Below are 27,709 nucleotides of genomic sequence, written 5' to 3' on the forward strand. Positions count from 1 at the left end.
GTACCAAGGGCCCTGATGCCAAGGAAGGTCTCTAAGGGCTGCAGCATGTCTTATGCCACCCTGGAGACCTCTCACTCAGCACAGACACACTGCTTGCCAGCTTGTGTGTGCTAGTGAGGACAAAACGAGTAAGTCGACATGGCACTCCCCTCAGGGTGCCATGCCAGCCTCTCACTGCCTATGCAGTATAGGTAAGACACCCCTCTAGCAGGCCTTACAGCCCTAAGGCAGGGTGCACTATACCATAGGTGAGGGTACCAGTGCATGAGCATGGTACCCCTACAGTGTCTAAACAAAACCTTAGACATTGTAAGTGCAGGGTAGCCATAAGAGTATATGGTCTGGGAGTCTGTCAAACACGAACTCCACAGCACCATAATGGCTACACTGAAAACTGGGAAGTTTGGTATCAAACTTCTCAGCACAATAAATGCACACTGATGCCAGTGTACATTTAATTGTAAAATACACCACAGAGGGCACCTTAGAGGTGCCCCCTGAAACTTAACCGACTGTCTGTGTAGGCTGACTAGTTCCAGCAGCCTGCCACACCAGAGACAAGTTGCTGGCCCCATGGGGAGAGTGCCTTTGTCACTCTGAGGCCAGTAACAAAGCCTGCACTGGGTGGAGATGCTAACACCTCCCCCAGGCAGGAGCTGTGACACCTGGCGGTGAGCCTCAAAGGCTCACCCCTTTGTCACAGCCCAGCAGGGCACTCCAGCTTAGTGGAGTTGCCCGCCCCCTCCGGCCACGGCCCCCACTTTTGGCGGCAAGGCTGGAGGGAACAAAGAAAGCAACAAGGAGGAGTCACTGGCCAGTCAGGACAGCCCCTAAGGTGTCCTGAGCTGAGGTGACTCTGACTTTTAGAAATCCTCCATCTTGCAGATGGAGGATTCCCCCAATAGGGTTAGGATTGTGACCCCCTCCCCTTGGGAGGAGGCACAAAGAGGGTGTACCCACCCTCCGGGCTAGTAGCCATTGGCTACTAACCCCCCAGACCTAAACACGCCCTTAAATTTAGTATTTAAGGGCTACCCTGAACCCTAGAAAATCAGATTCCTGCAACTACAAGAAGAAGGACTGCCTAGCTGAAAACCCCTGCAGAGGAAGACCAGAAGACGACAACTGCCTTGGCTCCAGAAACTCACCGGCCTGTCTCCTGCCTTCCAAAGATCCTGCTCCAGCGACGCCTTCCAAAGGGACCAGCGACCTCGACATCCTCTGAGGACTGCCCCTGCTTCGAAAAGACAAGAAACTCCCGAGGACAGCGGACCTGCTCCAAGAAAAGCTGCAACTTTGTTTCCAGCAGCTTTAAAGGACCCTGCAAGCTCCCCGCAAGAAGCGTGAGACTTGCAACACTGCACCCGGCGACCCCGACTCGGCTGGTGGCGATCCAACACCTCAGGAGGGACCCCAGGACTACTCTAAGACTGTGAGTACGAAAACCTGTCCCCCCTGAGCCCCCACAGCGCCGCCTGCAGAGGGAATCCCGAGGCTTCCCCTGACCGCGACTCTTTGAATCCTAAGTCCCGACACCTGGGAGAGGCCCTGCACCCGCAGCCCCCAGGACCTGAAGGACCGGACTTTCACTGGAGGAGTGACCCCCAGGAGTCCCTCTCCCTTGACCAAGTGGAGGTTTCCCCGAGGAACCCCCCCCTTGCCTGCCTGCAGCACTGAAGAGATCCCTAGATCTCCCATTGACTTCCATTACAAACCCGACGCTTGTTTCTACACTGCACCCGGCCGCCCCCGCGCTGCTGAGGGTGAAATTTCTGTGTGGGCTTGTGTCCCCCCCGGTGCCCTACAAAACCCCCCTGGTCTGCCCTCCGAAGACGCAGGTACTTACCTGCAAGCAGACCGGAACCGGGGCACCCCCTTCTCTCCATTCTAGCCTATGTGTTTTGGGCACCACTTTGAACTCTGCACCTGACCGGCCCTGAACTGCTGGTGTGGTGACTTTGGGGTTGCTCTGAACCCCCAACGGTGGGCTACCTTGGACCAAGAACTGAACCCTGTAAGTGTCTTACTTACCTGGTAAAACTAATCAAAACTTACCTCCCCTAGGAACTGTGAAAATTGCACTAAGTGTCCACTTTTAAAACAGCTATTTGTCAATAACTTGAAAAGTATACATGCAATTTTTATGATTTAAAGTTCCTAAAGTACTTACCTGCAATACCTTTCAAATGAGATATTACATGTAGAATTTGAACCTGTGGTTCTTAAAATAAACTAAGAAAAGATATTTTTCTATACAAAAACCTATTGGCTGGATTTGTCTCTGAGTGTGTGTACCTCATTTATTGTCTATGTGTATGTACAACAAATGCTTAACACTACTCCTTGGATAAGCCTACTGCTCGACCACATTACCACAAAATAGAGCATTAGTATTATCTATTTTTACCACTATTTTACCTCTAAGGGGAACCCTTGGACTCTGTGCATGCTATTCCTTACTTTGAAATAGCCCATACAGAGCCAACTTCCTACATTGGTGGATCAGCGGTGGGGTACAAGACTTTGCATTTGCTGGACTACTCAGCCAATACCTGATCACACGACAAATTCCAAAATTGTCATTAGAAATTGATTTTTGCAATTTGAAAAGTTTTCTAAATTCTTAAAAGACCTGCTAGGGCCTTGTGTTAGATCCTGTTTAGCATTTCTTTTAGAGTTTAAAAGTTTGTAAAAGTTTGAATTAGATTCTAGAACCAGTTGTAGATTCTTAAAAAGTATTCCAACTTTTAGAAGCAAAATGTCTAGCACAGATGTGACTGTGGTGGAACTCGACACCACAACTTACCTCCATCTTAAGATGAGGGAGCTAAGGTCACTCTGTAAAATAAAGAAAATAACAATGGGCCCCAAACCTACCAAAATACAGCTCCAGGAGCTTTTGGCAGAGTTTGAAAAGGCCAACCCCTCTGAGGGTGGCAACTCAGAGGAAGAGGATAGTGACTTGGAGGAAAATTCCCCCCTACCAGTCCTATCTAGGGAGAACAGGGTCCCTCAAACCCTGACTCCTAAAATAATAGTCAGAGATGCTGGTTCCCTCACAGGAGAGACCAACACCTCTGAAATCACTGAGGATAGCCCCAGTGAAGAGGACATCCAGTTAGCCAGGATGGCCAAAAGATTGGCTTTGGAAAGACAGATCCTAGCCATAGAGAGGGAAAGACAAGAGATGGGCCTAGGACCCATCAATGGTGGCAGCAACATAAATAGGGTCAGAGATTCTCCTGACATGTTGAAAATCCCTAAAGGGATTGTAACTAAATATGAAGATGGTGATGACATCACCAAATGGTTCACAGCTTTTGAGAGGGCTTGTGTAACCAGAAAAGTGAACAGATCTCACTGGGGTGCTCTCCTTTGGGAAATGTTCACAGGAAAGTGTAGGGATAGACTCCTCACACTCTCTGGACAAGATGCAGAATCTTATGACCTCATGAAGGGTACCCTGATTGAGGGCTTTGGATTCTCCACTGAGGAGTATAGGATTAGATTCAGGGGGGCTCAAAAATCCTCGAGCCAGACCTGGGTTGACTTTGTAGACTACTCAGTGAAAACACTAGATGGTTGGATTCAAGGCAGTGGTGTAAGTAATTATGATGGGCTGTACAATTTATTTGTGAAAGAACACCTGTTAAGTAATTGTTTCAATGATAAACTGCATCAGCATCTGGTAGACCTAGGACCAATTTCTCCCCAAGAATTGGGAAAGAAGGCGGACCATTGGGTCAAGACAAGGGTGTCCAAGACTTCAACAGGGGGTGACCAAAAGAAAGGGGTCACAAAGACTCCCCAGGGGAAGGGTGATGAGACAACCAACACTAAAAATAGTAAAGAGTCTTCTACAGGCCCCCAAAAACCTGCACAGGAGGGTGGGCCCAGAGCCTCTTCACAAAACAATGGGTACAAGGGTAAAAACTTTGATCCCAAAAAGGCCTGGTGTCATAGCTGTAAACAGCATGGACACCAAACTGGAGACAAGGCCTGTCCCAAGAAAGGTTCCACTCCAAACTCCCATCCAGGTAACACTGGTATGGCTAGTCTCCAAGTGGGATCAACAGTGTGCCCAGAGCAAATCAGGGTCCACACTGAAGCTACTCTAGTTTCTGAGGGTGGGGTGGATTTAGCCACACTAGCTGTCTGGCCGCCTAACATGCAAAAATACAGACAGCAACTCTTAATTAATGGGACTAGAATAGAGGGCCTGAGGGATACAGGTGCCAGTGTCACCATGGTGACAGAGAAACTGGTTTCCCCTGGCCAATACCTGACTGGAAAAACTTACACAGTCACCAACGCTGACAATCAGAGAAAAGTACATCCCATGGCAATGGTTACTTTAGAATGGGGAGGGGTCAATGGCCGGAAACAGGTGGTGGTCTCCTCAAATATCCCAGTGGACTGTCTGCTTGGAAATGACCTGGAGTCCTCAGCATGGGCTGAGGTAGAACTAAAAACCCATGCAGCAATGCTGGGTATCCCTGAACTGGTGTGTGTGAAAACAAGAGCACAGTGCAAGGCACAGGGTGAACAAGTAGAGCTGGAGTCTGGAAGAATGGCCCAGCCTACCAAGAGGAAAGGAAAGTCCGTTGGGAAACCAACTGCAACACAGCAAAAGAAAGGGAACCTCTCTTCTCAGGAAGAAGTTCTGCCCTCTGAGGGAACTGAGCCTTTGGAGCTTGAACCTTATCAGGTTGAGCTCTTAGGCCCAGGGGGACCCTCAAGGGAGGAGCTGTGTAAGGGACAAGAAACCTGTCCCTCTCTTGAAGGCCTTAGGCAGCAAGCTGCTGAAGAGTCCAAAGGCAAGAAAAATGGAACGCATAGGGTCTATTGGGAAGATGGACTCCTGTACACTGAGGCCAGAGACCCCAAACCTGGTGCCACTAGGAGAGTGGTAGTGCCTCAGCTGTTCAGGAAGTTCATCCTAACATTGGCCCATGACATTCCCCTTGCTGGACATTTGGGACAAACCAAGACGTGGGAGAGGTTAGTCAACCACTTCTACTGGCCCAATATGTCCAACATGGTTAAGGAGTTTTGCCTCTCCTGCCCCACCTGTCAAGCCAGTGGTAAGACAGGTGGGCATCCAAAGGCCCCCCTCATTCCACTTCCAGTGGTGGGGGTGCCCTTTGAAAGAGTGGGTGTGGACATAGTTGGTCCACTAGAACCTCCCACAGCCTCAGGAAATATGTATATCCTGGTAGTAGTGGATCATGCTACCAGGTATCCTGAAGCTATTCCCCTTAGGTCGACTACTGCCCCTGCAGTAGCCAAGGCCCTCATTGGTATCTTTACCAGAGTGGGTTTCCCTAAGGAGGTGGTGTCTGACAGAGGTACCAACTTCATGTCAGCATACCTAAAGCACATGTGGAATGAGTGTGGAGTGACTTATAAATTCACTACACCATACCATCCACAAACTAATGGCTTGGTTGAGAGATTCAACAAGACATTAAAAGGCATGATCATGGGGCTCCCAGAAAAACTCAAAAGGAGATGGGATGTCCTCTTGCCATGTCTGCTTTTCGCTTACAGAGAAGTGCCACAGAAGGGAGTAGGATTCTCACCCTTTGAACTTCTGTTTGGTCATCCTGTAAGGGGACCACTTGCCCTTGTTAAAGAAGGCTGGGAGAAACCTCTCCATGAGCCTAAACAGGACATAGTGGACTATGTACTTGGCCTTCGCTCTAGAATGGCAGAGTACATGGAAAAGGCAACCAAAAACCTTGAGGCCAGCCAACAGCTCCAGAAGTTTTGGTATGACCAAAAGGCTGCACTGGTTGAGTTCCAACCAGGGCAGAAAGTCTGGGTTCTGGAGCCTGTGGCTCCCAGGGCACTCCAGGACAAATGGAGTGGCCCTTACCCAGTACTAGAGAGGAAGAGTCAGGTCACCTACCTGGTGGACCTGGGCACAAGCAGGAGCCCCAAGAGGGTGATCCATGTAAACCGCCTTAAGCTCTTCCACGACAGAGCTGATGTCAATCTGTTGATGGTAACAGATGAGGATCAGGAGGCAGAGAGTGAACCTCTCCCTGATCTTCTGTCATCAGACCCAAAAGATGGCACAGTAGATGGAGTGATCTACTCAGACACCCTCTCTGGCCAACAGCAAGCTGATTGTAGAAGAGTCCTACAACAGTTTCCTGAACTCTTCTCCTTAACCCCTGGTCAGACACACCTGTGTACCCATGATGTGGACACAGGAGACAGCATGCCTGTCAAGAACAAAATCTTTAGACAATCTGACCATGTTAAGGAAAGCATCAAGGTGGAAGTCCACAAGATGCTGGAATTGGGAGTAATTGAGCGCTCTGACAGCCCCTGGGCTAGCCCAGTGGTCTTAGTCCCCAAACCTCACACCAAAGATGGAAAGAAAGAGATGAGGTTTTGTGTGGACTACAGAGGGCTCAATTCTGTCACCAAGACAGATGCTCATCCAATTCCAAGAGCTGATGAGCTCATAGACAAATTAGGTGCTGCCAAATTCTTAAGTACCTTTGACTTGACAGCAGGGTACTGGCAAATAAAAATGGCACCTGGAGCAAAAGAGAAAACAGCATTCTCCACACCTGATGGGAATTATCAGTTTACTGTTATGCCCTTTGGTTTAAAGAATGCCCCTGCCACCTTCCAAAGGTTGGTGAATCAAGTCCTTGCTGGCTTGGAGTCCTTTAGCACAGCTTATCTTGATGATATTGCTGTCTTTAGCTCCACCTGGCAGGATCACCTGGTCCACCTGAAGAAGGTTTTGAAGGCTCTGCAATCTGCAGGCCTCTCTATCAAGGCATCCAAATGCCAGATAGGGCAGGGAACTGTGGTTTACTTGGGCCACCTTGTAGGTGGAGGCCAAGTTCAGCCACTCCAACCCAAGATCCAGACTATTCTGGACTGGGTAGCTCCAAAAACCCAGACTCAAGTCAGGGCATTCCTTGGCTTGACTGGGTATTACAGGAGGTTTGTGAAGGGATATGGATCCATTGTGACAGCCCTCACTGAACTCACCTCCAAGAAAATGCCCAAGAAAGTGAACTGGACTGTGGAATGCCAACAGGCCTTTGACACCCTGAAACAAGCAATGTGCTCAGCACCAGTTCTAAAAGCTCCAGATTATTCTAAGCAGTTCATTGTGCAGACTGATGCCTCTGAACATGGGATAGGGGCAGTTTTGTTCCAAACAAATGATGATGGCCTTGACCAGCCTGTTGCTTTCATTAGCAGGAGGTTACTCCCCAGGGAGCAGCGTTGGAGTGCCATTGAGAGGGAGGCCTTTGCTGTGGTTTGGTCCCTGAAGAAGCTGAGACCATACCTCTTTGGGACTCACTTCCTAGTTCAAACTGACCACAGACCTCTCAAATGGCTGATGCAAATGAAAGGTGAAAATCCTAAACTGTTGAGGTGGTCCATCTCCCTACAGGGAATGGACTTTATAGTGGAACACAGACCTGGGACTGCCCATGCCAATGCAGATGGCCTTTCCAGGTTCTTCCACTTAGAAAATGAAGACTCTCTTGGGAAAGGTTAGTCTCATCCTCTTTCGTTTGGGGGGGGGTTGTGTAAGGAAATGCCTCCTTGGCATGGTTGCCCCCTGACTTTTTGCCTTTACTGATGCTATGTTTACAATTGAAAGTGTGCTGAGGCCTGCTAACCAGGCCCCAGCACCAGTGTTCTTTCCCTAACCTGTACTTTTGTATCCACAATTGGCAGACCCTGGCATCCAGATAAGTCCCTTGTAACTGGTACTTCTAGTACCAAGGGCCCTGATGCCAAGGAAGGTCTCTAAGGGCTGCAGCATGTCTTATGCCACCCTGGAGACCTCTCACTCAGCACAGACACACTGCTTGCCAGCTTGTGTGTGCTAGTGAGGACAAAACGAGTAAGTCGACATGGCACTCCCCTCAGGGTGCCATGCCAGCCTCTCACTGCCTATGCAGTATAGGTAAGACACCCCTCTAGCAGGCCTTACAGCCCTAAGGCAGGGTGCACTATACCATAGGTGAGGGTACCAGTGCATGAGCATGGTACCCCTACAGTGTCTAAACAAAACCTTAGACATTGTAAGTGCAGGGTAGCCATAAGAGTATATGGTCTGGGAGTCTGTCAAACACGAACTCCACAGCACCATAATGGCTACACTGAAAACTGGGAAGTTTGGTATCAAACTTCTCAGCACAATAAATGCACACTGATGCCAGTGTACATTTAATTGTAAAATACACCACAGAGGGCACCTTAGAGGTGCCCCCTGAAACTTAACCGACTGTCTGTGTAGGCTGACTAGTTCCAGCAGCCTGCCACACCAGAGACAAGTTGCTGGCCCCATGGGGAGAGTGCCTTTGTCACTCTGAGGCCAGTAACAAAGCCTGCACTGGGTGGAGATGCTAACACCTCCCCCAGGCAGGAGCTGTGACACCTGGCGGTGAGCCTCAAAGGCTCACCCCTTTGTCACAGCCCAGCAGGGCACTCCAGCTTAGTGGAGTTGCCCGCCCCCTCCGGCCACGGCCCCCACTTTTGGCGGCAAGGCTGGAGGGAACAAAGAAAGCAACAAGGAGGAGTCACTGGCCAGTCAGGACAGCCCCTAAGGTGTCCTGAGCTGAGGTGACTCTGACTTTTAGAAATCCTCCATCTTGCAGATGGAGGATTCCCCCAATAGGGTTAGGATTGTGACCCCCTCCCCTTGGGAGGAGGCACAAAGAGGGTGTACCCACCCTCCGGGCTAGTAGCCATTGGCTACTAACCCCCCAGACCTAAACACGCCCTTAAATTTAGTATTTAAGGGCTACCCTGAACCCTAGAAAATCAGATTCCTGCAACTACAAGAAGAAGGACTGCCTAGCTGAAAACCCCTGCAGAGGAAGACCAGAAGACGACAACTGCCTTGGCTCCAGAAACTCACCGGCCTGTCTCCTGCCTTCCAAAGATCCTGCTCCAGCGACGCCTTCCAAAGGGACCAGCGACCTCGACATCCTCTGAGGACTGCCCCTGCTTCGAAAAGACAAGAAACTCCCGAGGACAGCGGACCTGCTCCAAGAAAAGCTGCAACTTTGTTTCCAGCAGCTTTAAAGGACCCTGCAAGCTCCCCGCAAGAAGCGTGAGACTTGCAACACTGCACCCGGCGACCCCGACTCGGCTGGTGGCGATCCAACACCTCAGGAGGGACCCCAGGACTACTCTAAGACTGTGAGTACGAAAACCTGTCCCCCCTGAGCCCCCACAGCGCCGCCTGCAGAGGGAATCCCGAGGCTTCCCCTGACCGCGACTCTTTGAATCCTAAGTCCCGACACCTGGGAGAGGCCCTGCACCCGCAGCCCCCAGGACCTGAAGGACCGGACTTTCACTGGAGGAGTGACCCCCAGGAGTCCCTCTCCCTTGACCAAGTGGAGGTTTCCCCGAGGAACCCCCCCCTTGCCTGCCTGCAGCACTGAAGAGATCCCTAGATCTCCCATTGACTTCCATTACAAACCCGACGCTTGTTTCTACACTGCACCCGGCCGCCCCCGCGCTGCTGAGGGTGAAATTTCTGTGTGGGCTTGTGTCCCCCCCGGTGCCCTACAAAACCCCCCTGGTCTGCCCTCCGAAGACGCGGGTACTTACCTGCAAGCAGACCGGAACCGGGGCACCCCCTTCTCTCCATTCTAGCCTATGTGTTTTGGGCACCACTTTGAACTCTGCACCTGACCGGCCCTGAACTGCTGGTGTGGTGACTTTGGGGTTGCTCTGAACCCCCAACGGTGGGCTACCTTGGACCAAGAACTGAACCCTGTAAGTGTCTTACTTACCTGGTAAAACTAATCAAAACTTACCTCCCCTAGGAACTGTGAAAATTGCACTGTGTCCACTTTTAAAACAGCTATTTGTCAATAACTTGAAAAGTATACATGCAATTTTTATGATTTAAAGTTCCTAAAGTACTTACCTGCAATACCTTTCAAATGAGATATTACATGTAGAATTTGAACCTGTGGTTCTTAAAATAAACTAAGAAAAGATATTTTTCTATACAAAAACCTATTGGCTGGATTTGTCTCTGAGTGTGTGTACCTCATTTATTGTCTATGTGTATGTACAACAAATGCTTAACACTACTCCTTGGATAAGCCTACTGCTCGACCACACTACCACAAAATAGAGCATTAGTATTATCTATTTTTACCACTATTTTACCTCTAAGGGGAACCCTTGGACTCTGTGCATGCTATTCCTTACTTTGAAATAGCACATACAGAGCCAACTTCCTACAGGCGGGCATTTCCACTAGCTGGGATGCCCTGTGGCGCTGTAACAAAAGGGGTGAGCCTTTGAGGCTTACCACCAGGTGTTACAGTTCCTGCAGGGGGAAGTGAGAAGCACCTCCACCCAGTACAGGCTTTGTTCCTGGCCACAGTGACAACGGCACTCTCCCCATGTGGCCAGCAACTCGTCTGGTTGTGGGAGGCTGACAGAAACTGGTCAGCCCAACACTAGAAGTCGGACTGGTATTCAGGGGGCATCTCTAAGATGCCCTCTGGGTGCATTGTACAATAAATTCCACACTGGCATCAGTGTGCATTTATTTTGCTGAGAAGTTTGATACCAAACTTCCCAGATTTCAGTGTAGCCATTATGGAACTGTGGAGTTTGTGTCTGACAAACTCCCAGACCATATACTCTTATGGCTACCCTGCACTTACAATGTCTAAGGTTTTGCTTAGACACTGTAGGGACATAGTGCTCATGCACATATATCCTCACCTGTGGTATAGTGCACCCTGTCTTAGGGCTGTAAGGCCTGCTAGAGGGGTGACTTACCTGTGCCACAGGCAGTGAGAGGCTGGCATGGCACTCTGAGGGGAGTGCCATGTACACTTAGTCATTTTCTTCCCATCAGCACACACAAGCTGCGAGGCAGTGTGCATGTGCTGAGAGAGGCGTCCCCAGGGTGACATAAGAAATGCTGAAGCCCTTAGAGACCTTCCCTGGCATCAGGGCCCTTGGTCCCAGGGGTACCATTTACAAGGGACTTATCAGAGTGCCAGGGCTGTGCCAATTGTGGAAGCAAAGGTACAGTTTAGGTAAAGAACACTGGTGCTGGGGCCTGGTTAGCAGAGTCCCAGCACACTTTCAATCATAACTGGAATCAGCAAAGGGAAAAAAGTCAGGCGGTAACCATTCCAAGGAGGCATTTCCTTACAAGTGGTTAGACCAAACCCATGCAGAAGAGCTGTTTTGAGCACTGAGTAATTGTCTGCATCCTCTCCCCTGACAGTAAGGAGTCTGCCTCTCCCCTCCTCAGAGAAGGAGAGCCACAAAATAGCTGCCCACTGTCTTTGGAGTACCCTCTGTACCTTACAGGCCCTCTCCAAAGCAGTGAACCATTTGTAGAGGTCACCCCTTCTGGAGTCAAAAGAGTTCTCCCTGACCCTAGGCTCCCTGAAACTAAAACTGCTGCCACCATGGGGTGCTAACCCCAAACATTGCCTCTATCTCTCTCTCTCTCTCCACTGCCAAGGCCTCCCTATCTAGGGCTAGCTGCTGCTGTTGTAGCCTCAGGTTGGCCTCCTACAGTCTCAGTTGCCTGAGTTCCCTATCTAGGAAATCTTCTCCTGAAGTTGAGCAGTGTGCCTCCTAAGATAATGAGGAGGCATGAGAGTGAGAAGACGATGATATATCCCTATTTTTAGCTACCCTCTCAATAAACCCTCTGGATACAAAAGGGGGCCTACTTGTGCAACTTCCCCTCACACTACGAGTAGTGCTCCCAGCCAGGCTGGGGGTTTACTAATGGCGTTCTGATCCTCTAAGGGACCCTGTTGAACCCCCTCAGTGTTGAGATCCTGTCTTTCTAACACTGGGGGTAAGACTGCATACTCCTCCTCTTGACTGTCAGCATTGTCCTGGTTAGCCTGGAGCAGGAGGCCTAGGAGCAGACTCTTGTTAGTGTTCCTACCGGTCTTCAGTTATCTATCTGAATACAACTCTCTCAACTCTTTGAAAGTAAGGCCCATATATTGTGAGTCCATGGCCTGAGTTGTGTTCTCTGCTGAAGCGTGTTGTTAGAGTGGAGTAGGTGTTCATAAGTACCCAAACTCTTAGTCTCCCAACAGAAGTCTGGAGCAAGGGCTATGCCTAAACCCCTAGCTTACCCAAACTTGGGGGACTAATTCCCTGACACAAAGTACAATGTGTACCCCTAGTCAGTAAGTGGTATTTCCTGTGGAAAGTACCCAGTGATAGTATGGTAAGGCAATTGCAATTGCTTATCCCACTGCTGTACCACCAATGTAGGAAGCTGTCCTGGTGTGTGGTGGGTACCTACGGTGCTTCCACCTTATACCAGGTCCAGTGTTCCACTATTAGTGAATTGTAGGCAGTGTCTAGAAGCCAGGCTCTCTAGAGTCAGATGTGGATGAGCTGCCAAGGCTTATCTAGGAGACATGCAAAGCTCATGCGATACCAATGTAGTCACACAGCACTTACTCACATGAAAGAAAACACTCAGTGTTACCAAAATAAAGGTGCTTTATTTTAGTGATATAAGTACCAAAATCACTAGATAGGCAACCCTGTAATAAGAGGTAAGTAAACACACTAAATATGTACACTAGTAATCAGAAATAGGCATAAATAGCAATAGGAAACAGTGCAACAGCAATAGACAATAGTGACCCTAGGGGGAGCCCAAAACACATACTAAACAAATTGAATGCGAATGTAGGACCCCCCGCAACGCATGTAAGTGGAATCTGTAGAGAGAAGCCGAGGGAACTAGGAATCCCAGGGGAATGTCAGCAATGCAGAGAGTCCACAGAAGAAAAGGCAGCCCCCACAGAGAAAACACTGGAAGAGGCCCCAGGAGTCTCATGGGAGCCCAGGCAGCACAACTGAAGAAGGGTTCCACGCTGCAGGAGAAGCATGCACAGGGCTGTGCATCGTGGGGAAGAGTGCTAGGGGACGGGGCTACAAGGAGCCTGAAGATCCCTTGGAGGAGATACCAATAAGCTTTGGTAGCTGCAAGAGACACAGTACACAGGGCTACTGTCCTGCGTGGGAAGGCAAGGGCTTTCCTTCACCAAAGTTGAACAGCTGATAGAGAGGACCTAGGGGACCACTCCAGACCAACACTCGTGATGAAGGATCTGCACAGCTCAGGATGAGAGGAGATCCACGCAGCCGGTCGTCGTTGCAGTTAGTCCCTGCAGATGCAGAGGAGTGACTCCTTTGCTCCAAGGGAAATTCCTCCTTCTTTCTTGTGCAGACGGCCGCCCTCAGAGGATGCATGGCTGGGGAAATATTGCAGAAGCTGGAAGGAGCTGTGGAAACAATGTTGCAAGCAGAGGCTTCGCCGTGGATGCAGATTCTTGGTTCCTGAAGAGTCCAGTTCCAGTGGTCAGAAGTTGAAGTAAACAATGCAGAGGAATCCTGCTGGAGTCTTGCTTGTCGAGCATCAACCTAAGAGGGAGACCCTAAATAGCCCTGGAAGGGGGACTGGTCACCTAACCAGGTGACCACCTATCAGGAAGGGGCTCTGGCATCACCTGCCTGACCTGGCCGCTTAGATGCTCTTACAGGCTTCTGCCCACCTTGGATTCAAGATAGCAGAATCAAGGCACCCTCTGGAGGAACTCTGGTCACCTCCCCTGGAGTGCTGATGGACAGAGGAGTGGTCAACCCCCTTTTCATTGTCCGGTTTTGAGACAGAGCAGGGACTGGAGGTCCCTGAATTGGTGCAGACTGGTTTATGCAAGGAGAGCACCATATGTGTGCTTCAAAGCATACCAGTGGCTTGGGGAGGCTACCCCTCCCAAGCGATGTCACACCTATTTCCAAAGGGAGAGGGTGTTACCTCCCCCTCCCAAAGGAAATCCTTTGTTCTGCCTTCCTGGGCTTCAGCTATTCAAGCAACAGGGGGGCAGAAACCCATCTTCTTTTCTGCTGCCACCATTACTTCTGGGATCCGGAGTCAGGTTGATCTGTTTTTCTTCCAAGACTAGTTGTTTCTCAGTCAAGGCAAATTCGTCTCCTCCAAGACTATAAGTGCCAATTGGGCCTCCAGTTCTTTTTGTTTGGAGAGCCATCTCTCATGGTCCAGAACTGGTTGCACCTCTTGTACTTTCAGCCCTGGGAGGTACTTCTCTCACAGCACAGACAGGTAACTTATTCCTCTGCACTCCCTAGGGTAACCTCCTCTTCCAGAATGATTTTGGCTTTTTGAGCCTCATCCCAGGCTCTAAAGGGCATTATCATAGTCTCCTTTTCAGTGGATTGGCCTAGAGATATTTCCCTATCCTGGTACAGGTCCTTGTGCTTACAGATCTTGAGGGAGTACAGATATCCGGCTCCAATTAGAAATAAAAAATTTTTTTTTGCCCTAAGACAATTTGGAAGATTTTTAATTTCTTAGCTACTACCTGAGTGGTACTGCTAAATCGAAGTTCTGGATGCCACCACTGAAGCGCAAATGTGGGAAAGTGGATTGCTATGTGGTGTGGTTGGGCAACCTCACCCCGTAATAATGTCACAATATTTATCAGGTCTAGTTACGTTACTTTAACAAAACCCTCACCTCTGCCCTGGGTGGTCGTGGAACAAAACAGCCAAGCTTAATCAAAGGAACAGGTAAAAAGTAATGAAATTAACAGATTAAAGCATTTAGAAGTACCAAAACAGGGAAGAAATATGGCATAGTCAAAATTCGACACCAACCTACAAATATTTTTTTAATCTTTAGTGAAACTTTAAAACCAAAACAAAAAAACCCGTAACTAGGAACCAGAGATGATTTTTAAAAGGTATGTAAATTCTTAAAGTTCCAATAAATCTGTGTAATCAGTGCTGCGGTTTTCTGAATCAACGGCCTAGCACGACTACCAATATTCTCAGAATGGCCACAATAGGTCAGGAGCGAGTTACAGGGACTACTTAGGTCCAGGGACAGTTTCCTATCCAGTCCTGCAGTCTCAGGGTCCTCAAGGATGATTTCACCCAGATCGAGGTTCCAGCAAAGAGGTGGTCCTGATGCTGAGGATACAGGATGTTGAGTAGATGGTGAGGATGCTAAGTTGAAGGAACTGTGAAAGAGATGCAGGGTATATTCCTGGGGCCACCTCATGGTCCATGATCTTCAGGGGACATTTGAGGCCTCAGGATTATGTTCCACAATGCCACAGTGGCGTCCAATGCACCTCCAGTTGCAGCTGGTGGACTGGTATCCGGTTTCAGTGGTAGTCCACAGATAAGTGCAGGAGGACCAGGGTCCGCTTCAATGACAGCCACGTGTCCGACAGATCTGGGGACACCTTGGGCAGCTCAAGACTCAGTCTCCCAGTAGGCACTATGGTGTCCAGTGACGGGTCAGGAGATCCTGGAAAGTGGGGCTCTCACAAGTGCAGGTTTCCTTCAGCTTTTTTATCCCTGGTGCAGAACAGGGGGCTCGCCACCAGGCCCTTGGAATCACTTTTGTCCTAGCACAAGTGGATCCTTTTCCAAAAGTGGCTACTGCACAGACAGTCCTCTGGGAGTCCCTTGAATTCAGGAGGCGCACACCATTCTTCAGTACAGCCTCTCTTTGCTGAAGGGCCAGGGAGCTGCAGGGTACTCTTCCTTCAGTTCTGGGCACAAGTGAAGCCCTTCTTCCACAAGTGGGCACAGCAGGCACAGTTCTCATGCCAGTCCCTTGAGTTCAGCAAAGGCAGTCCTTCGTTTTTGCAGCCTTTCTTTGCTGGGTCCAGGGAGCAGCAGAGCAATTCTTCTGTCTTCATGCCAGTTTAGCAATTATCTGAGGTTTGTGGGTCTGAGGCGCCACTTTTATGCCATCTTCTTGTTTGTGGGAGGGGAGGTCTCACTAGCCAGTGGGGCACAGTGGGGCAATAGTTACCAGAAGGCAATTCTTCCACTTTACAGCACTTCCTGGGGGTTTGGCCACCCAGCAATCCCAGGACACCCATCTCTACTCTCAACCAATATAGGGCAAGCCTTCTTCCCCTCTGAGGAGTCCTGAGCACACCCCTGCGTGTACCAAGCATAATGAGCTCTCGAACGGGGAAAATAGTCTTGCACCTGGTTTTCCCCTCTGGAAAAGATGCTAGCCTGTCTGTCTACAAAAAAGTGAGCAAACAAAAGTGTGATCACCATTTGCTTCACTAAGGCAGTAGCTTCCTTAAATCTGGGCCATCTGTGGTCACCACGCGGTAGTCACCCTTCAGCAATTCTCTCTGGTCCCCATTACTGTGAGCATTTCCTAGCAAGGAAGGAAGCATGTAGTCTCAGTTGACAACTGCAAGAGATAAACCGGAAAGGCTACTGAAAACGTGGGCAACAAAGTGACTTGCTAACCTCACCTTTCTATTAAAAGTTACCTTTAGTGCGATCTCAGTGATGGGCTTTATACATATGTATTTTTTGGGGGCTCTACCCTCCCTGTTTCTTGCCGGACGGATCACCCTGAAGCTTTCCATGTGCAAACTAGTCAAAAAGTAGCACTTTTTTGGACAGTTTTGTGGAGGTTTGTCAAACTGCCACTCGAAAAAATATATATAAATATATATCTGTATCTTCTTTATATTCCTACACCGTTGTCTCACCAATGCTGCAGTATTTTACCAAACACAGGTCAAGAGTTGTGCCTGTTAAAAACATACTGATTATGTTCAATTAGAGTGCAGAATTCAAGGTTGGACCACTTCTGTATAAAGACAAGGTGCCTTGGTGTTGACAGAATTGTCACAAAGCTTCCCTTTAAAAGAGATTGAAAAGTTTATCTTTTAAATTTCTAAACGTGTTTTAGGTCTCCTGGACAGCAAGAAAGGTTCAGAAGTATAAAAAGATGCCCACACAAAGGACCAGTAGCACTGACTTGCAACTGTTTAATACAGCAACTCTTTACTGCTTTTGTAGGTTTAATTTTGGAATCCCCATCAAGAACAATGAGATGGGGAAGACAGTGATCTTGATGGAGGCAGCACTTCAGGAAGAATGAAAACTGGATCAGCTCTTGTGGGATATAAATTTAAGGTAGGGGCACAGAGATTAAGTCACTTCTCAGTTAGACGCAACAAGCCTTTAAAAAGAAAAATACACACAGAGATAAAGAGGGAGTAGGGGGGCTTAAAGGTGAAAAAGAAGGAAAGTCAGGCTGTGGGACAATAACCCTTGATGTTGTTATTAGCTCCTGCTTTTGAACACTGTTTAGGCTTTGCCTGCACAGTGCTTGTGAAACCTCTTGCACATAAAAAAAAGTTTAAAATGGGTTCAGAGACCACCCCTTACATACCATTACTTCAAGTTTTGTGCTCATCAGAAATATAACTTTCCCACAAAAAATAACTGAAGGGAGGAAGTAACCCGAGAAGAGCACTGTAAACCAGAAATACATATCTAAATAAATCTACCCTCCAGTCCACTACAACTCTCAATGCATTGTGCAAACAGGATTTGGTAGGTAACGAGCTGCAAGGCCCGTGGCATTAACTGGGGTCCATGGGTTCCTTTGCTGAGCACCCGCACTGAGAAGCAGGGCACACCAGTGCTTCTGCACCACATATAACTGGGTGGTATTCACACCTATTGACTTGGTAGATTTGGAATTAAATTTAAAAGTAAATGGCAACAAAATGCTCTCCCAACCCACTGCCTCAATTTGATGCTTTTTTTTTTTTATTGTAGCAAACAGTACCCAAATACCCAGGAGATTTTCACATCACCATGTTTTAAGAAGAAACTCACCCAGCAATCTCACGGATCAATACACTAACTTTTCAAGCTTCACATTTTTCTGCAGCACCCATTAACTACAAATAAATATGACGTGCACTTCACTTATTTTTTTCTTCCTGATGGTACTTGTTAAAATAGAGTGTCTTCTAGTTTACATGCCGCTCTGTAATTCTTTGCTGTTCCATAATTGGTGTTGTCTGAGTCAGAAAAGTAGGCCATTTTGTGCTAATTTTTTGAATACACAATTGAGCTGCTAGCGAAACTCTTTGTTCTGGACAGACAAATTAACTTTCTCACACTGAACTGCAACCCCAGGGAATTAAACTTCCAAGCTTCAAGCACTTCAATTAGCTCAGAATAGGGGGCGGGGGTTACATTTAACAATAAACTGAGAGCAGTTTGCAACTTGGATAAATGCAAAAAAAGACCATCCGGCAAGTTCTAAATGGAATTTCAAAACTACAAAGTTCTCCCAAAAACTGTTTCTTTTAAGTAACTGGAAACAGATTAAAAATACACCTAAATTGCTGAAAGTTTGAGTTTTACCGAGCTTTGCTTTTTTAATAATTTCCATGTAGAAACTTGTGTCTTTATGTTGCTTTGCTCATGTTAATATGGCACAAGAAGAATTTCAAAAGAAATATGCTTAAATAGAATATAAACATTATTTGTGAGCTAACACCTATATCTCTAACTTCACTAATTTCAGAGACCACATAAGGATGCAAACATAGGCAGGTTTTGTTTGTATAAATGACTGTTGCTTTTTATGACGGCCTTTAGTTTTAATAGTATCCAGGTGCATTTTAAGGTCATACCTTCTCTCTCTTGGTTGAAATCCATAACCTTGCCTCTTTGCCTCGTGTTACTGAACAATGGCGACAAATGTAAATAATTACTTTGTGATCCTATTTTACACCCAAAAATAGTTTTAGCCGTTTTTAAAACTTAAGTACTTTTCCAGTTAGAAAAGCAGGTCGTTTTATATAGAGACCTTTTTCTCCCTAAAACATTGACAAGCCAATAGATGTCACATAGGTGAAACCAACTGGCTCTGTCAGTGTTCGTTTATATCAATACATGGGCCTCTGTTATATCAATAAATGTGGTAGGACATAGCAAGTGTAATTACTGTGACTTTAAGAAAACTGTCAGAAATGAGTTGGATACCCCGGATAAAATGCATGCAAACCTTACAAGCTCTAGGCCCCAACATGGAGTGATCTTGCTGGAATCTGTGCAGAGGTTTTGAAGACCTGAGAATACATTCATAATGGAATGATTGATTGATTGATAAGAAACCAAGGGATTACACATTAATCTTACCTGGGCTGCCCCACTAAATGCAACCGCTCTCTCTGAATTCAAGATCCGTTTTACTGCACTGTGCTTCAGGCTCTCAACCTGACTGTCTGACAATGGCTTCAAGACGTCACTCAGGCGAAATATTTTCTTCCGACCACTTGTCCCAGGAACCCTTTTAAACAATGAAAAAAAATTAGCTGCACTTCCTCGTTGTAATTGCATGACAAAAAAAAAAAATATGGAAAACTGAACAAGTTCTCACACTGCACAAATGGGCATTACCACAGTGCTAGAGTAGACAACTACAACTGATAATGGTGTAAAGAGCAGCTATCAGTTTAATATCTGGCCTTTGTTTGGAGAAATTTGTTAGGACAGGTGGATAAGGAGTTCAGACTCCTTTATAGGATAGGGTTTTTTGTACTCTGTTTATTAACAATCACTACCAAAGTGGCCTCTTAGTGTTTTATAGACAACTTTGATCCACAGCAGATAAAGGCCACAATAGTGGTCACCAAGTTAATGAAGACAGGGAATAACATTTTAAGTGCCTGTTGGAATGTATACGCTAGAATGACTTGCTTTATCTTTTGAGGCAGTGGATCCTTGAACGGAGTTCAAAATACTAAGAACCTTCATCCCTTTAAGGGGATCTTGAGAAATGCTCTCTGAAGAGCAACCAAGCAGTGGTCTTGTTTCTTAGATAGGAGGACAGCATTGTGCAAGGCACGGTACACAATGCTTAATGTAAACCATTTTCATGCACTACCAGCCAGTCTAGTGAGTGAATGACATTTGCGCCAGATGGAGCGTGGTGCACGTCAATACATTTCAAAGGCAATATAAGTTTTGTCACAGAAGAACACCACCATAAAGAACAAGTTACTTACCTTTGATAACGCCTTATCAGGTTAAGACTATATCTAGCTGCAGATTCCCTAACTTTGAATTCTCCCAGGGGTCAGACTGGATCTGGAAGAGTTTTTTGTGAGCAGTACCCCTGCGTGCTGTTAGGTGGCGTCAATCTGCTCCCCGTCCGTTGGTGTGCTCGCCAGAAGTGACATCGCGGTACCCATACAGGCTATGCATGCAGCCATCATTCCTATTAGCTGCATCACTACTCTCACTGTGTAAGTGTGGTTCTCCTGTAATTGAGACAGAAGAGTTTGAAAGGCTTGAATGTGAACTGGGTTTGGATATGCCAACCCTGAGTGATTACTGAGAATTACTCCCAGGTAAGGCTGTTTATGTGAGGGTTGGAGATGGGATTTGATAAAGTTGATTGTAAATCCCAGGGTGTGGGGAAGACTTACTGTGTACGGAGTATGATTCTGACATTGTTGGATGGTATTTGCCTTGACTAGCCAGTCGTCCAAGTATGGGAAGATGTGAATATGTTGTCGTCTGACAAATGCAGCAACTACTGCTAGACATTTTGTGAATACTCTGGGAGCGGTTGTTACCCCACATGGTAAAACCTTAAAATGATCGTGTTTTCCCACAATGACAAATCTGAGGTATTTGCGATGTGCTTGAGGTATGGGAATGTGAAAATAAGCCTCCTTGAGATCTAAGGCGGTCATGAAATTGCCTTGCTGTACTACGGGAATAACATCTTGTACAGAGACCACATGGAAATGCTTTGAATGGATGTATAGGTTGAGAGGTCCGAGATCCAGAATTGGTCTTAGTGATCCATCTTTCTTTGGTATAAGGAAATATGGGGAATATACTCCCAACCCTTGTTGAGACAGAGGAAGTGGTTCTATAGTCCCTTTGAGAAGAAGAGATTGTACCTCTTCTTTCAAAAGAATGAGGTGGTCAGGTGAAAGTTTGTGAACCTGAGGGGGAATATTTGGTGGAGTGGAAATGAGCTCTAGACAATAACCATGTTGGATAATTGATAGAACCCATTAATCTGTTGTTATTTTGGACCACTGGTGATAGAAATTTGCTAGTCTTTCCCCTATTGGAGTGGTGTGTAATGGAGGAATCTGTGAACAGTCACAGCCGTGAGCTTGAGGCAGAATCTCTAGAGGTGGATGCCTAACACCTGCGTTTAATATATGCACCCCTGTAAGAGTCTCTGAAGAAATCTCTACTGTAAAAGTGTGTTCCTGGTTTAGTATGGGAAGTAGAAGGCTCTGTAGATGATGTTTTGAAATCTCCCCTAAATTGTGGTCTACGAAAAGTACCCCTACTTGGTTGAGTTATTAGGGCCCCCATAGCTTTAGCAGTCTGAATGTTTTTTCAGCTGGTCAATGGCGGTATCAACTTCTGGTCCAAATATGTGCTCTTCATCGAAAGGCATATTGAGAACTCCCTGTTGTATTTCTGGATTGAAGCCTGAGCATCTCAGGCAAGCATGCCATCTTATAATCACACTGGTGTTTACATCACGCTCCGCAGTATCCGGTGAATCAATGGTAAATCTAATGGAATTGTTAGAGATAGCCTGCCCATCTGAGACTATCTCCTGACCCCTTTTTTGTTGTTCCTCTGAAAGGTACTGAAGCAGTTCTTCCATTTCGTTCCAGTGGTCTCTATAGTAGCTTGCCAAAAGTGCCTGTGAATTTGCAATTCTCCAATAATTAGCAGCTTGTGCATCTACTCTTTTCCCAACTGCATCAAGTTTTTCGTTCTCTTTATCAGGAGGAGCATCTCTTTTGGACTGACTTTTAGAACGCTTTCGTGCTGAACTTACAACTATAGTGTAGGAAGTTGGCTCTGTATGCACTATTTCAAAGTAAGGAATTAATATGCACAGAGTCCAAGGGTTCCCCTTAGAGGTAAGATAGTGGCAAAAAGAGAATACTAATGCTCTATTTTGTGGTAGTGTGGTCGAGCAGTAGGCTTATCAAAGGAGTAGTGTTAAGCATTTGTTGTACATACACACAGGCAATAAATGAGGAACACACACTCAGAGACAATTCCAGGCCAATAGGTTTTGTTGTAGAAAAATCTTTTCTTAGTTTATTTTAAGAACCACAGGTTCAAATTCTACATGTAATATCTCATTTGAAAGGTATTGCAGGTAAGTACTTTAGGAACTTTGAATATTCACAATAGCATATATACTTTTTACATAAAACACATATAGCTATTTCAAAAGTGGACACAGTGCAATTTTCAACAGTTCCTGGGGGAGGTAAAGTATTGTTAGTTCTTGCAGGTAAGTAAACCACCTACGGGGTTTAAATTGGGGTCCAAGGTAGCCCACCGTTGGGGGTTCAGAGCAACCCCAAAGTTACCACACCAGCAGCTCAGGGCTGGTCAGGTGCAGAGTTCGAAGTGGTGCCCAAAACACATAGGCTTCAATGGAGAAGGGGGTGCCCCGGTTCCAGTCTGCCAGCAGGTAAGTACCCGCGTCTTCGGAGGGCAGACCAGGGGGGTTTTGTAGGACACCGGGGGGGACACAAGTCCACACAAAAAGTACACCCTCAGCAGCGCGGGGGCGGCCGGGTGCAGTGTGCAAACAAGCGTCGGGTTTGTAATAGGAATCAATGGGAGACCAAGGGGTCTCTTCAGCGGTGCAGGCAGGCAAGGGGGGGCTCCTCGGGGTAGCCACCACCTGGGCAAGGGAGAGGGCCTCCTGGGGGTCACTCCTGCACTGGAGTTCCGATCCTTCAGGTCCTGGGGGCTGCGGGTGCAGGGTCTTTTCCAGGCGTCGGGATCTTAGAGTCAGGCAGTCGCGGTCAGGGGGAGCCTCGGGATTCCCTCTGCAGGCGTCGCTGTGGGGGCTCAGGGGGGACAACTTTGGTTACTCACAGTCTTGGAGTCGCCGGGGGGTCCTCCCTGTAGCGTTGTTTCTCCACCAGTCGAGTCGGGGTCGCCGGGTGCAGTGTTGCAAGTCTCACGCTTCTTGCGGGGATTGCAGGGGTCTTTAAATCTGCTCCTCTGGAAACAAAGTTGCAGTCTTTGTTGAACAGGGCCGCTGTTCTCTGGAGTTTCTTGGTCTTTTGGAAGCAGGGCAGTCCTCTGAGGATTCAGAGGTCGCTGGTCTTGTGGAAAGCGCCGCTGGAGCAGTTTTCTTCTGAAGGAGGGAGACAGGCTGGTAGGGCTGGGGCCAAAGCAGTTGGTGTCTCCGTCTTCTCTGCAGGGGTTTTTCAGCTCAGCAGTCCTCTTCTTCGTAAGTTGCAGGAATCTGAGTTCCTTGGTTCTGGGGAGCCCTTAAATACTAAATTTAAGGGCGTGTTTAGGTCTGGGGGGTTAGTAGCCAATGGCTACTAGCCCTGAGGGTGGGAACACCCTCTTTGTGCCTTCTCCCTGAGGGGGGGGGGGGCACATCCCTAATCCTATTGGGGGAATCCTCCATCTGCAAGATGGAGGATTTCTAAAAGTCAGAGTCACCTCAGCTCAGGACACCTTAGGGGCTGTCCTGACTGGCCAGTGACAACTCCTTGTTTTTCTCATTATCTCTCCTGGACTTGCCGCCAAAAAGTGGGGGCTGTGTCCAGGGGCCGGGCATCTCCACTAGCTGGAGTGCCCTGGGGCATTGTAACACGAAGCTTGAGCCTTTGAAGCTCATTGCTAGGTGTTACAGTTCCTGCAGGGGGGAGGTGTGAAGCACCTCCACCCAGAGCAGGCTTTGTTTCTGTCCTCAGAGAGCACAAAGGCTCTCACCGCATGGGGTCAGAAACTCGTCTCTCAGCAGCAGGCTGGCAGAGACCAGTCAGTCCTGCACTGAACAATTGGGTAAAATACAGGGGGCATCTCTAAGATGCCCTCTGTGTGCATTTTTTAATAAATCCAACACTGGCATCAGTGTGGGTTTATTATTCTGAGAAGTTTGATACTAAACTTCCCAGTATTCAGTGTAGCCATTATGGAGCTGTGGAGTTCGTTTTTGACAGACTCCCAGACCATATACTCTTATGGCTACCCTGCACTTACAATGTCTAAGGTTTTGCTTAGACACTGTAGGGGCATAGTGCTCATGCACATATGCCCTCACCTGTGGAATAGTGCACCCTGCCTTAGGGCTGTAAGGCCTGCTAGAGGGGTGACTTACCTATGCCACAGGCAGTGTGAGGTTGGCATGGCACCCTGAGGGGGGTGCCATGTCGACTTAGTCATTTTCTCCCCACCAGCACACACAAGCTGGCAAGCAGTGTGTCTGTGCTGAGTGAGGGGTCCCTAGGGTGGCATAAGTCATGCTGCAGCCCTTAGAGACCTTCCCTGGCATCAGGGCCCTTGGTACCAGGGGTACCAGTTACAAGGGACTTACCTGAGTGCCAGGGTTGTGCCAATTGTGGAGACAATGGTACATTTTAGGTGAAAGAACACTGGTGCTGGGGCCTGGTTAGCAGGGTCCCAGCACACTTCTCAGTCAAGTCAGCATCAGTATCAGGCAAAAAGTGGGGGGTAACTGCAACAGGAAGCCATTTCTTTACACATAGTGTCAGGAGGTAGCTGTGATTTAATAAATATAGGATCTGACAGTGCTGCTGTGTACTTTTTGCCAACCCTTGGGGTAATGACCCTTGCCTTAACAGGTTCTTTAAAAATATCTGTGGCATGTCTAAGCATACCTGGCAGCCTGGGCAGGAACTGACTCTTTGTAAGTGCTGGTCAATGTATCAAAGAGAAAATCCTCTCCAATCGGGTCAGTGTGCATATGTATGTTATGGTATGCTGTTGCCATGCAGATTATAAGCCTGTTGTGTCTTCAGGGGTGAAGGCCTTGCTGGATACAAGTCAGGGTCATTAGGGAGTATGGGATCTGGATCATATAAATCCCATGGATCTACATCCTGTGGAGTTTCACCTAATTCATCTCCATGAGGGGATGATGACCCTTGTGAAAAATATGGTGGCTGAATGAAAGATGTAGGAAATTGTTGTGGTGGTGGAGTAAGAGGAAGTACAGGAGAGTGAGGTGGAGAAGGCTGAGGGTGATCTGGAGCCTTGCCTTTATCCTTAGAGACTTTTTAGGAAGAGATGCAGTCTCCAATGTCTCTTGAAAGGTGAGTCTCCTTTTAATTGGAACAGGAGGAGAAGCAATTATTTTCCCTGCTCCTTTCTGTATATGAATTTGGCGCTGTTGAACGTCCCTTAATTCTAGAATTGGCTCCACTGGTGAAGTCGCTTCAGATGGTAGAGTGGAGTCCTTGGAAGCCATTGTCCTCGGTTGCGAAGTTTTCAAAATTAAAGCTTTTTATCAGATCAAAGGTATCAGCTCCAAAACTGATGTTAAAGACTTCTTTCTATAAGCCAAAATGCTCGGATTGAAAACTCAAGCCAGAGATTGTGTGGGATTCTTTTGAGTCTGTGGTCCATGCCGAAGATGTCTTGGCAAATTTCAGTGCCGAGCCGCAGGGCGGGGCATCCAAATGTAACTTTCAGATCCTACCATGGCCCGAAAGCAGTGGTAAACTGACTACCAGCTTAGATGTTTTTTTCAAAGTCTTTACATGGGAAGTTTGGGCTGATGTACTCATGTGTTGTGCTGCTGGAATTGGCTGACTGTCTACATCAGATTCGATGGAAGTTTGCATGCAAAGGGCTGCTTGATGTCCGATTTCCTCCTGTGTATGTTCCTCTCGGAAGATGTCGGGAGTGTTGTCTAGTGTCTTCCACATCATCTCTAACTAACGAGTGCCGCAGCTCTCTTCTTTATGTTCCGGGGACAAGCACAAGTCACACACCCGGTGATGATCGGTGTGTGGAAATTTTGAGAATGGCATCGAGGACGGAACCTAATGGAGTCCGTTCCATCAGCCCTGCATATTTCGACATCACTTGAAGGGTTAGGCCCAAGAAGGGCGATGGACCAACCCCGAAGCAGAAATTTGGATAGAGTACTTTAAGTTTAGAAAAACGCGATTGAAGTACTATAACCCGTCCGAACCAGACAGAGGAGAGAAAGTAATCTAACAAAGGATTCGATGCCATAGCCACTATTACCGAGAGGAGGAGTCACTTGATCTTGTGACTCAAAAAGATTCTTCGAACAAAAAACAACATACAACACTTCGAGCCAAACACTAGATGGCGGACGTATTCAAAGCATGTGTATCTACACCCACACATGCCATTGAACACAAAGTTATAGTACTTTTTCTGTAAGCCAAATTCCAGCCTGCTAGTGGTCACTCCTGATTGGTCAGCCCTAACAGGATTAGCCAGGCTTCTTTGATGAGGTGATAAGTGGACTTCATTGAGCAGATGTTATCTGATGTGGGAGGTAGGCAGATGCTGAGATCAGGCCAAGAAGGGGGCTGGGTAAATCAAGTTGAGGCTTCAAAGGGAACCCTGTCAAAGGAATGCATACAGGGCTGCCCTGTCACCCTGAACCTCACAGATAGTGAGCTTAGGAAAGGAATTTGCAGATGTCCAGAGGGGGAGTTAGTGGAAATGAGCTGCACCAGTTGGGTCTTGTTCCTCTGGAAGAAAATCATCCACCTTGGAATGTGAAAGTGCAGGGCTTTATGGTACAAGAAGATGCCACACTTTGGAGGAAGCTGTCATGCCTCTGGGTGGCATCCTTCAGCTCACTGGACAAGGATGCCCACTGACAGCCCCCCCCCAAGATGACTGAATAAAAGTGGCTGATCTGCACTGGAACTCCAATCTGCTGTCTGAAACCACAAGAAGGACTGCACTGCTGGAAACCTAATCTGCAACCCAGAGGACTGCATACTGAAGTATTGCTCCAGTTGGACAATGGAACAACAACCCAAAGGACTTTGCCTTGCTGTTCAAAGGACTTCGGAGCGGACTCCCTGAAAGCAACAGGTTAAAAGAGCTTCCCTGCACCAACTTCCACAACAGTCCCCAGCCTGGAGTGCATTCAGTGGACGTGCAAGGATTTGGCCAGGTGCATTGTGGAAATTGAAGTCCTAACCTTCCAAGGAACACCTCGGGCTCCTTGACCTTTTGATTTGTGTTTTGGGCATGCTGAGACCCAAAGGAGACTTTCTGGATGGACCTTCAGAGATTTGGAGAAGTTTGAAGCAACTTTTGGAAAAAGCTCCATAAAGTGACAGACCCGTCGACAATTGTCAAGCTGCCGGTGACGAACCGAGACTGGATCTGGATTTCAGGTTCTTCCTGCTGAAAGCTCATGAGTTCCAGGATTTTGATCATGCCTCACTGGAAATTAAGCAGTCATGTCAGATCTCGACTTGAAGAGGAGCGTCGCTCGACGACAAGGACAAAAGCTGCAGGAAAGCTTCTAACTACTAAGGTAAAATGTTCACTGAGGCCACCCGCTCTGTGTACCCGAACAGGGCTCCATCGAGGTCGGCCTTGAACTTTGACTTTGTCCTGGTCAAGCATGACCAGGTGTCCTCGGTTGACGCCATTGGTTTCTAAGCACATTTTGTAATTTAATCTTTAAAAAATTCATACCTTCGGTTCCCTAGATTGCATTTTTGTCGTTTTGGTGTCATTTTAAAGATCAAAATATTTACAATTGTTGATAAATTGGTGTGGGATTTTTATTTTGTGTTTTGTCTTACTTATTTCATGCATTCTTTCCAGAGGCTGCTTCTCTGCCACAGAACAATCTAGTGGGAGAATGTTCTCTTCTGCACTGACTTGCCTTTTTTGGCTCCAACACACTCCACAAAGAGAAGATGGTCCACCCAGTGTCCTATGTGTAGGAGGATGGCTTTGTATATACTATCTCAAAGTGAGAGGTAGTGTGCACAGAGTCCAGGGGTTCCCCTTAGAGGTTGATAGTGGCAATAATAGATAA

The 27,709-nt window shown here is 47.5% G+C and overlaps 1 protein-coding gene across 5 annotated transcripts in view; it reads right to left on the reverse strand.

The window, feature by feature from the left end:
- The window catches only part of SYMPK (symplekin scaffold protein), a 1,084,618-nt gene that overhangs the window by 710,404 nt on the left and 346,505 nt on the right, over nt 1-27,709 (reverse strand). For all 5 annotated transcript variants that reach the window (XM_069207742.1, XM_069207740.1, XM_069207741.1 and 2 more), the window contains one exon: nt 19,030-19,180. In XM_069207742.1, the coding sequence (XP_069063843.1) occupies nt 19,030-19,180 (151 nt within the window). The remainder of the gene's footprint in view (nt 1-19,029; nt 19,181-27,709) is intronic.

Source organism: Pleurodeles waltl, chromosome 9 (assembly GCF_031143425.1).
Source record: "Pleurodeles waltl isolate 20211129_DDA chromosome 9, aPleWal1.hap1.20221129, whole genome shotgun sequence".
Lineage (NCBI taxonomy): Eukaryota > Metazoa > Chordata > Amphibia > Caudata > Salamandridae > Pleurodeles > Pleurodeles waltl.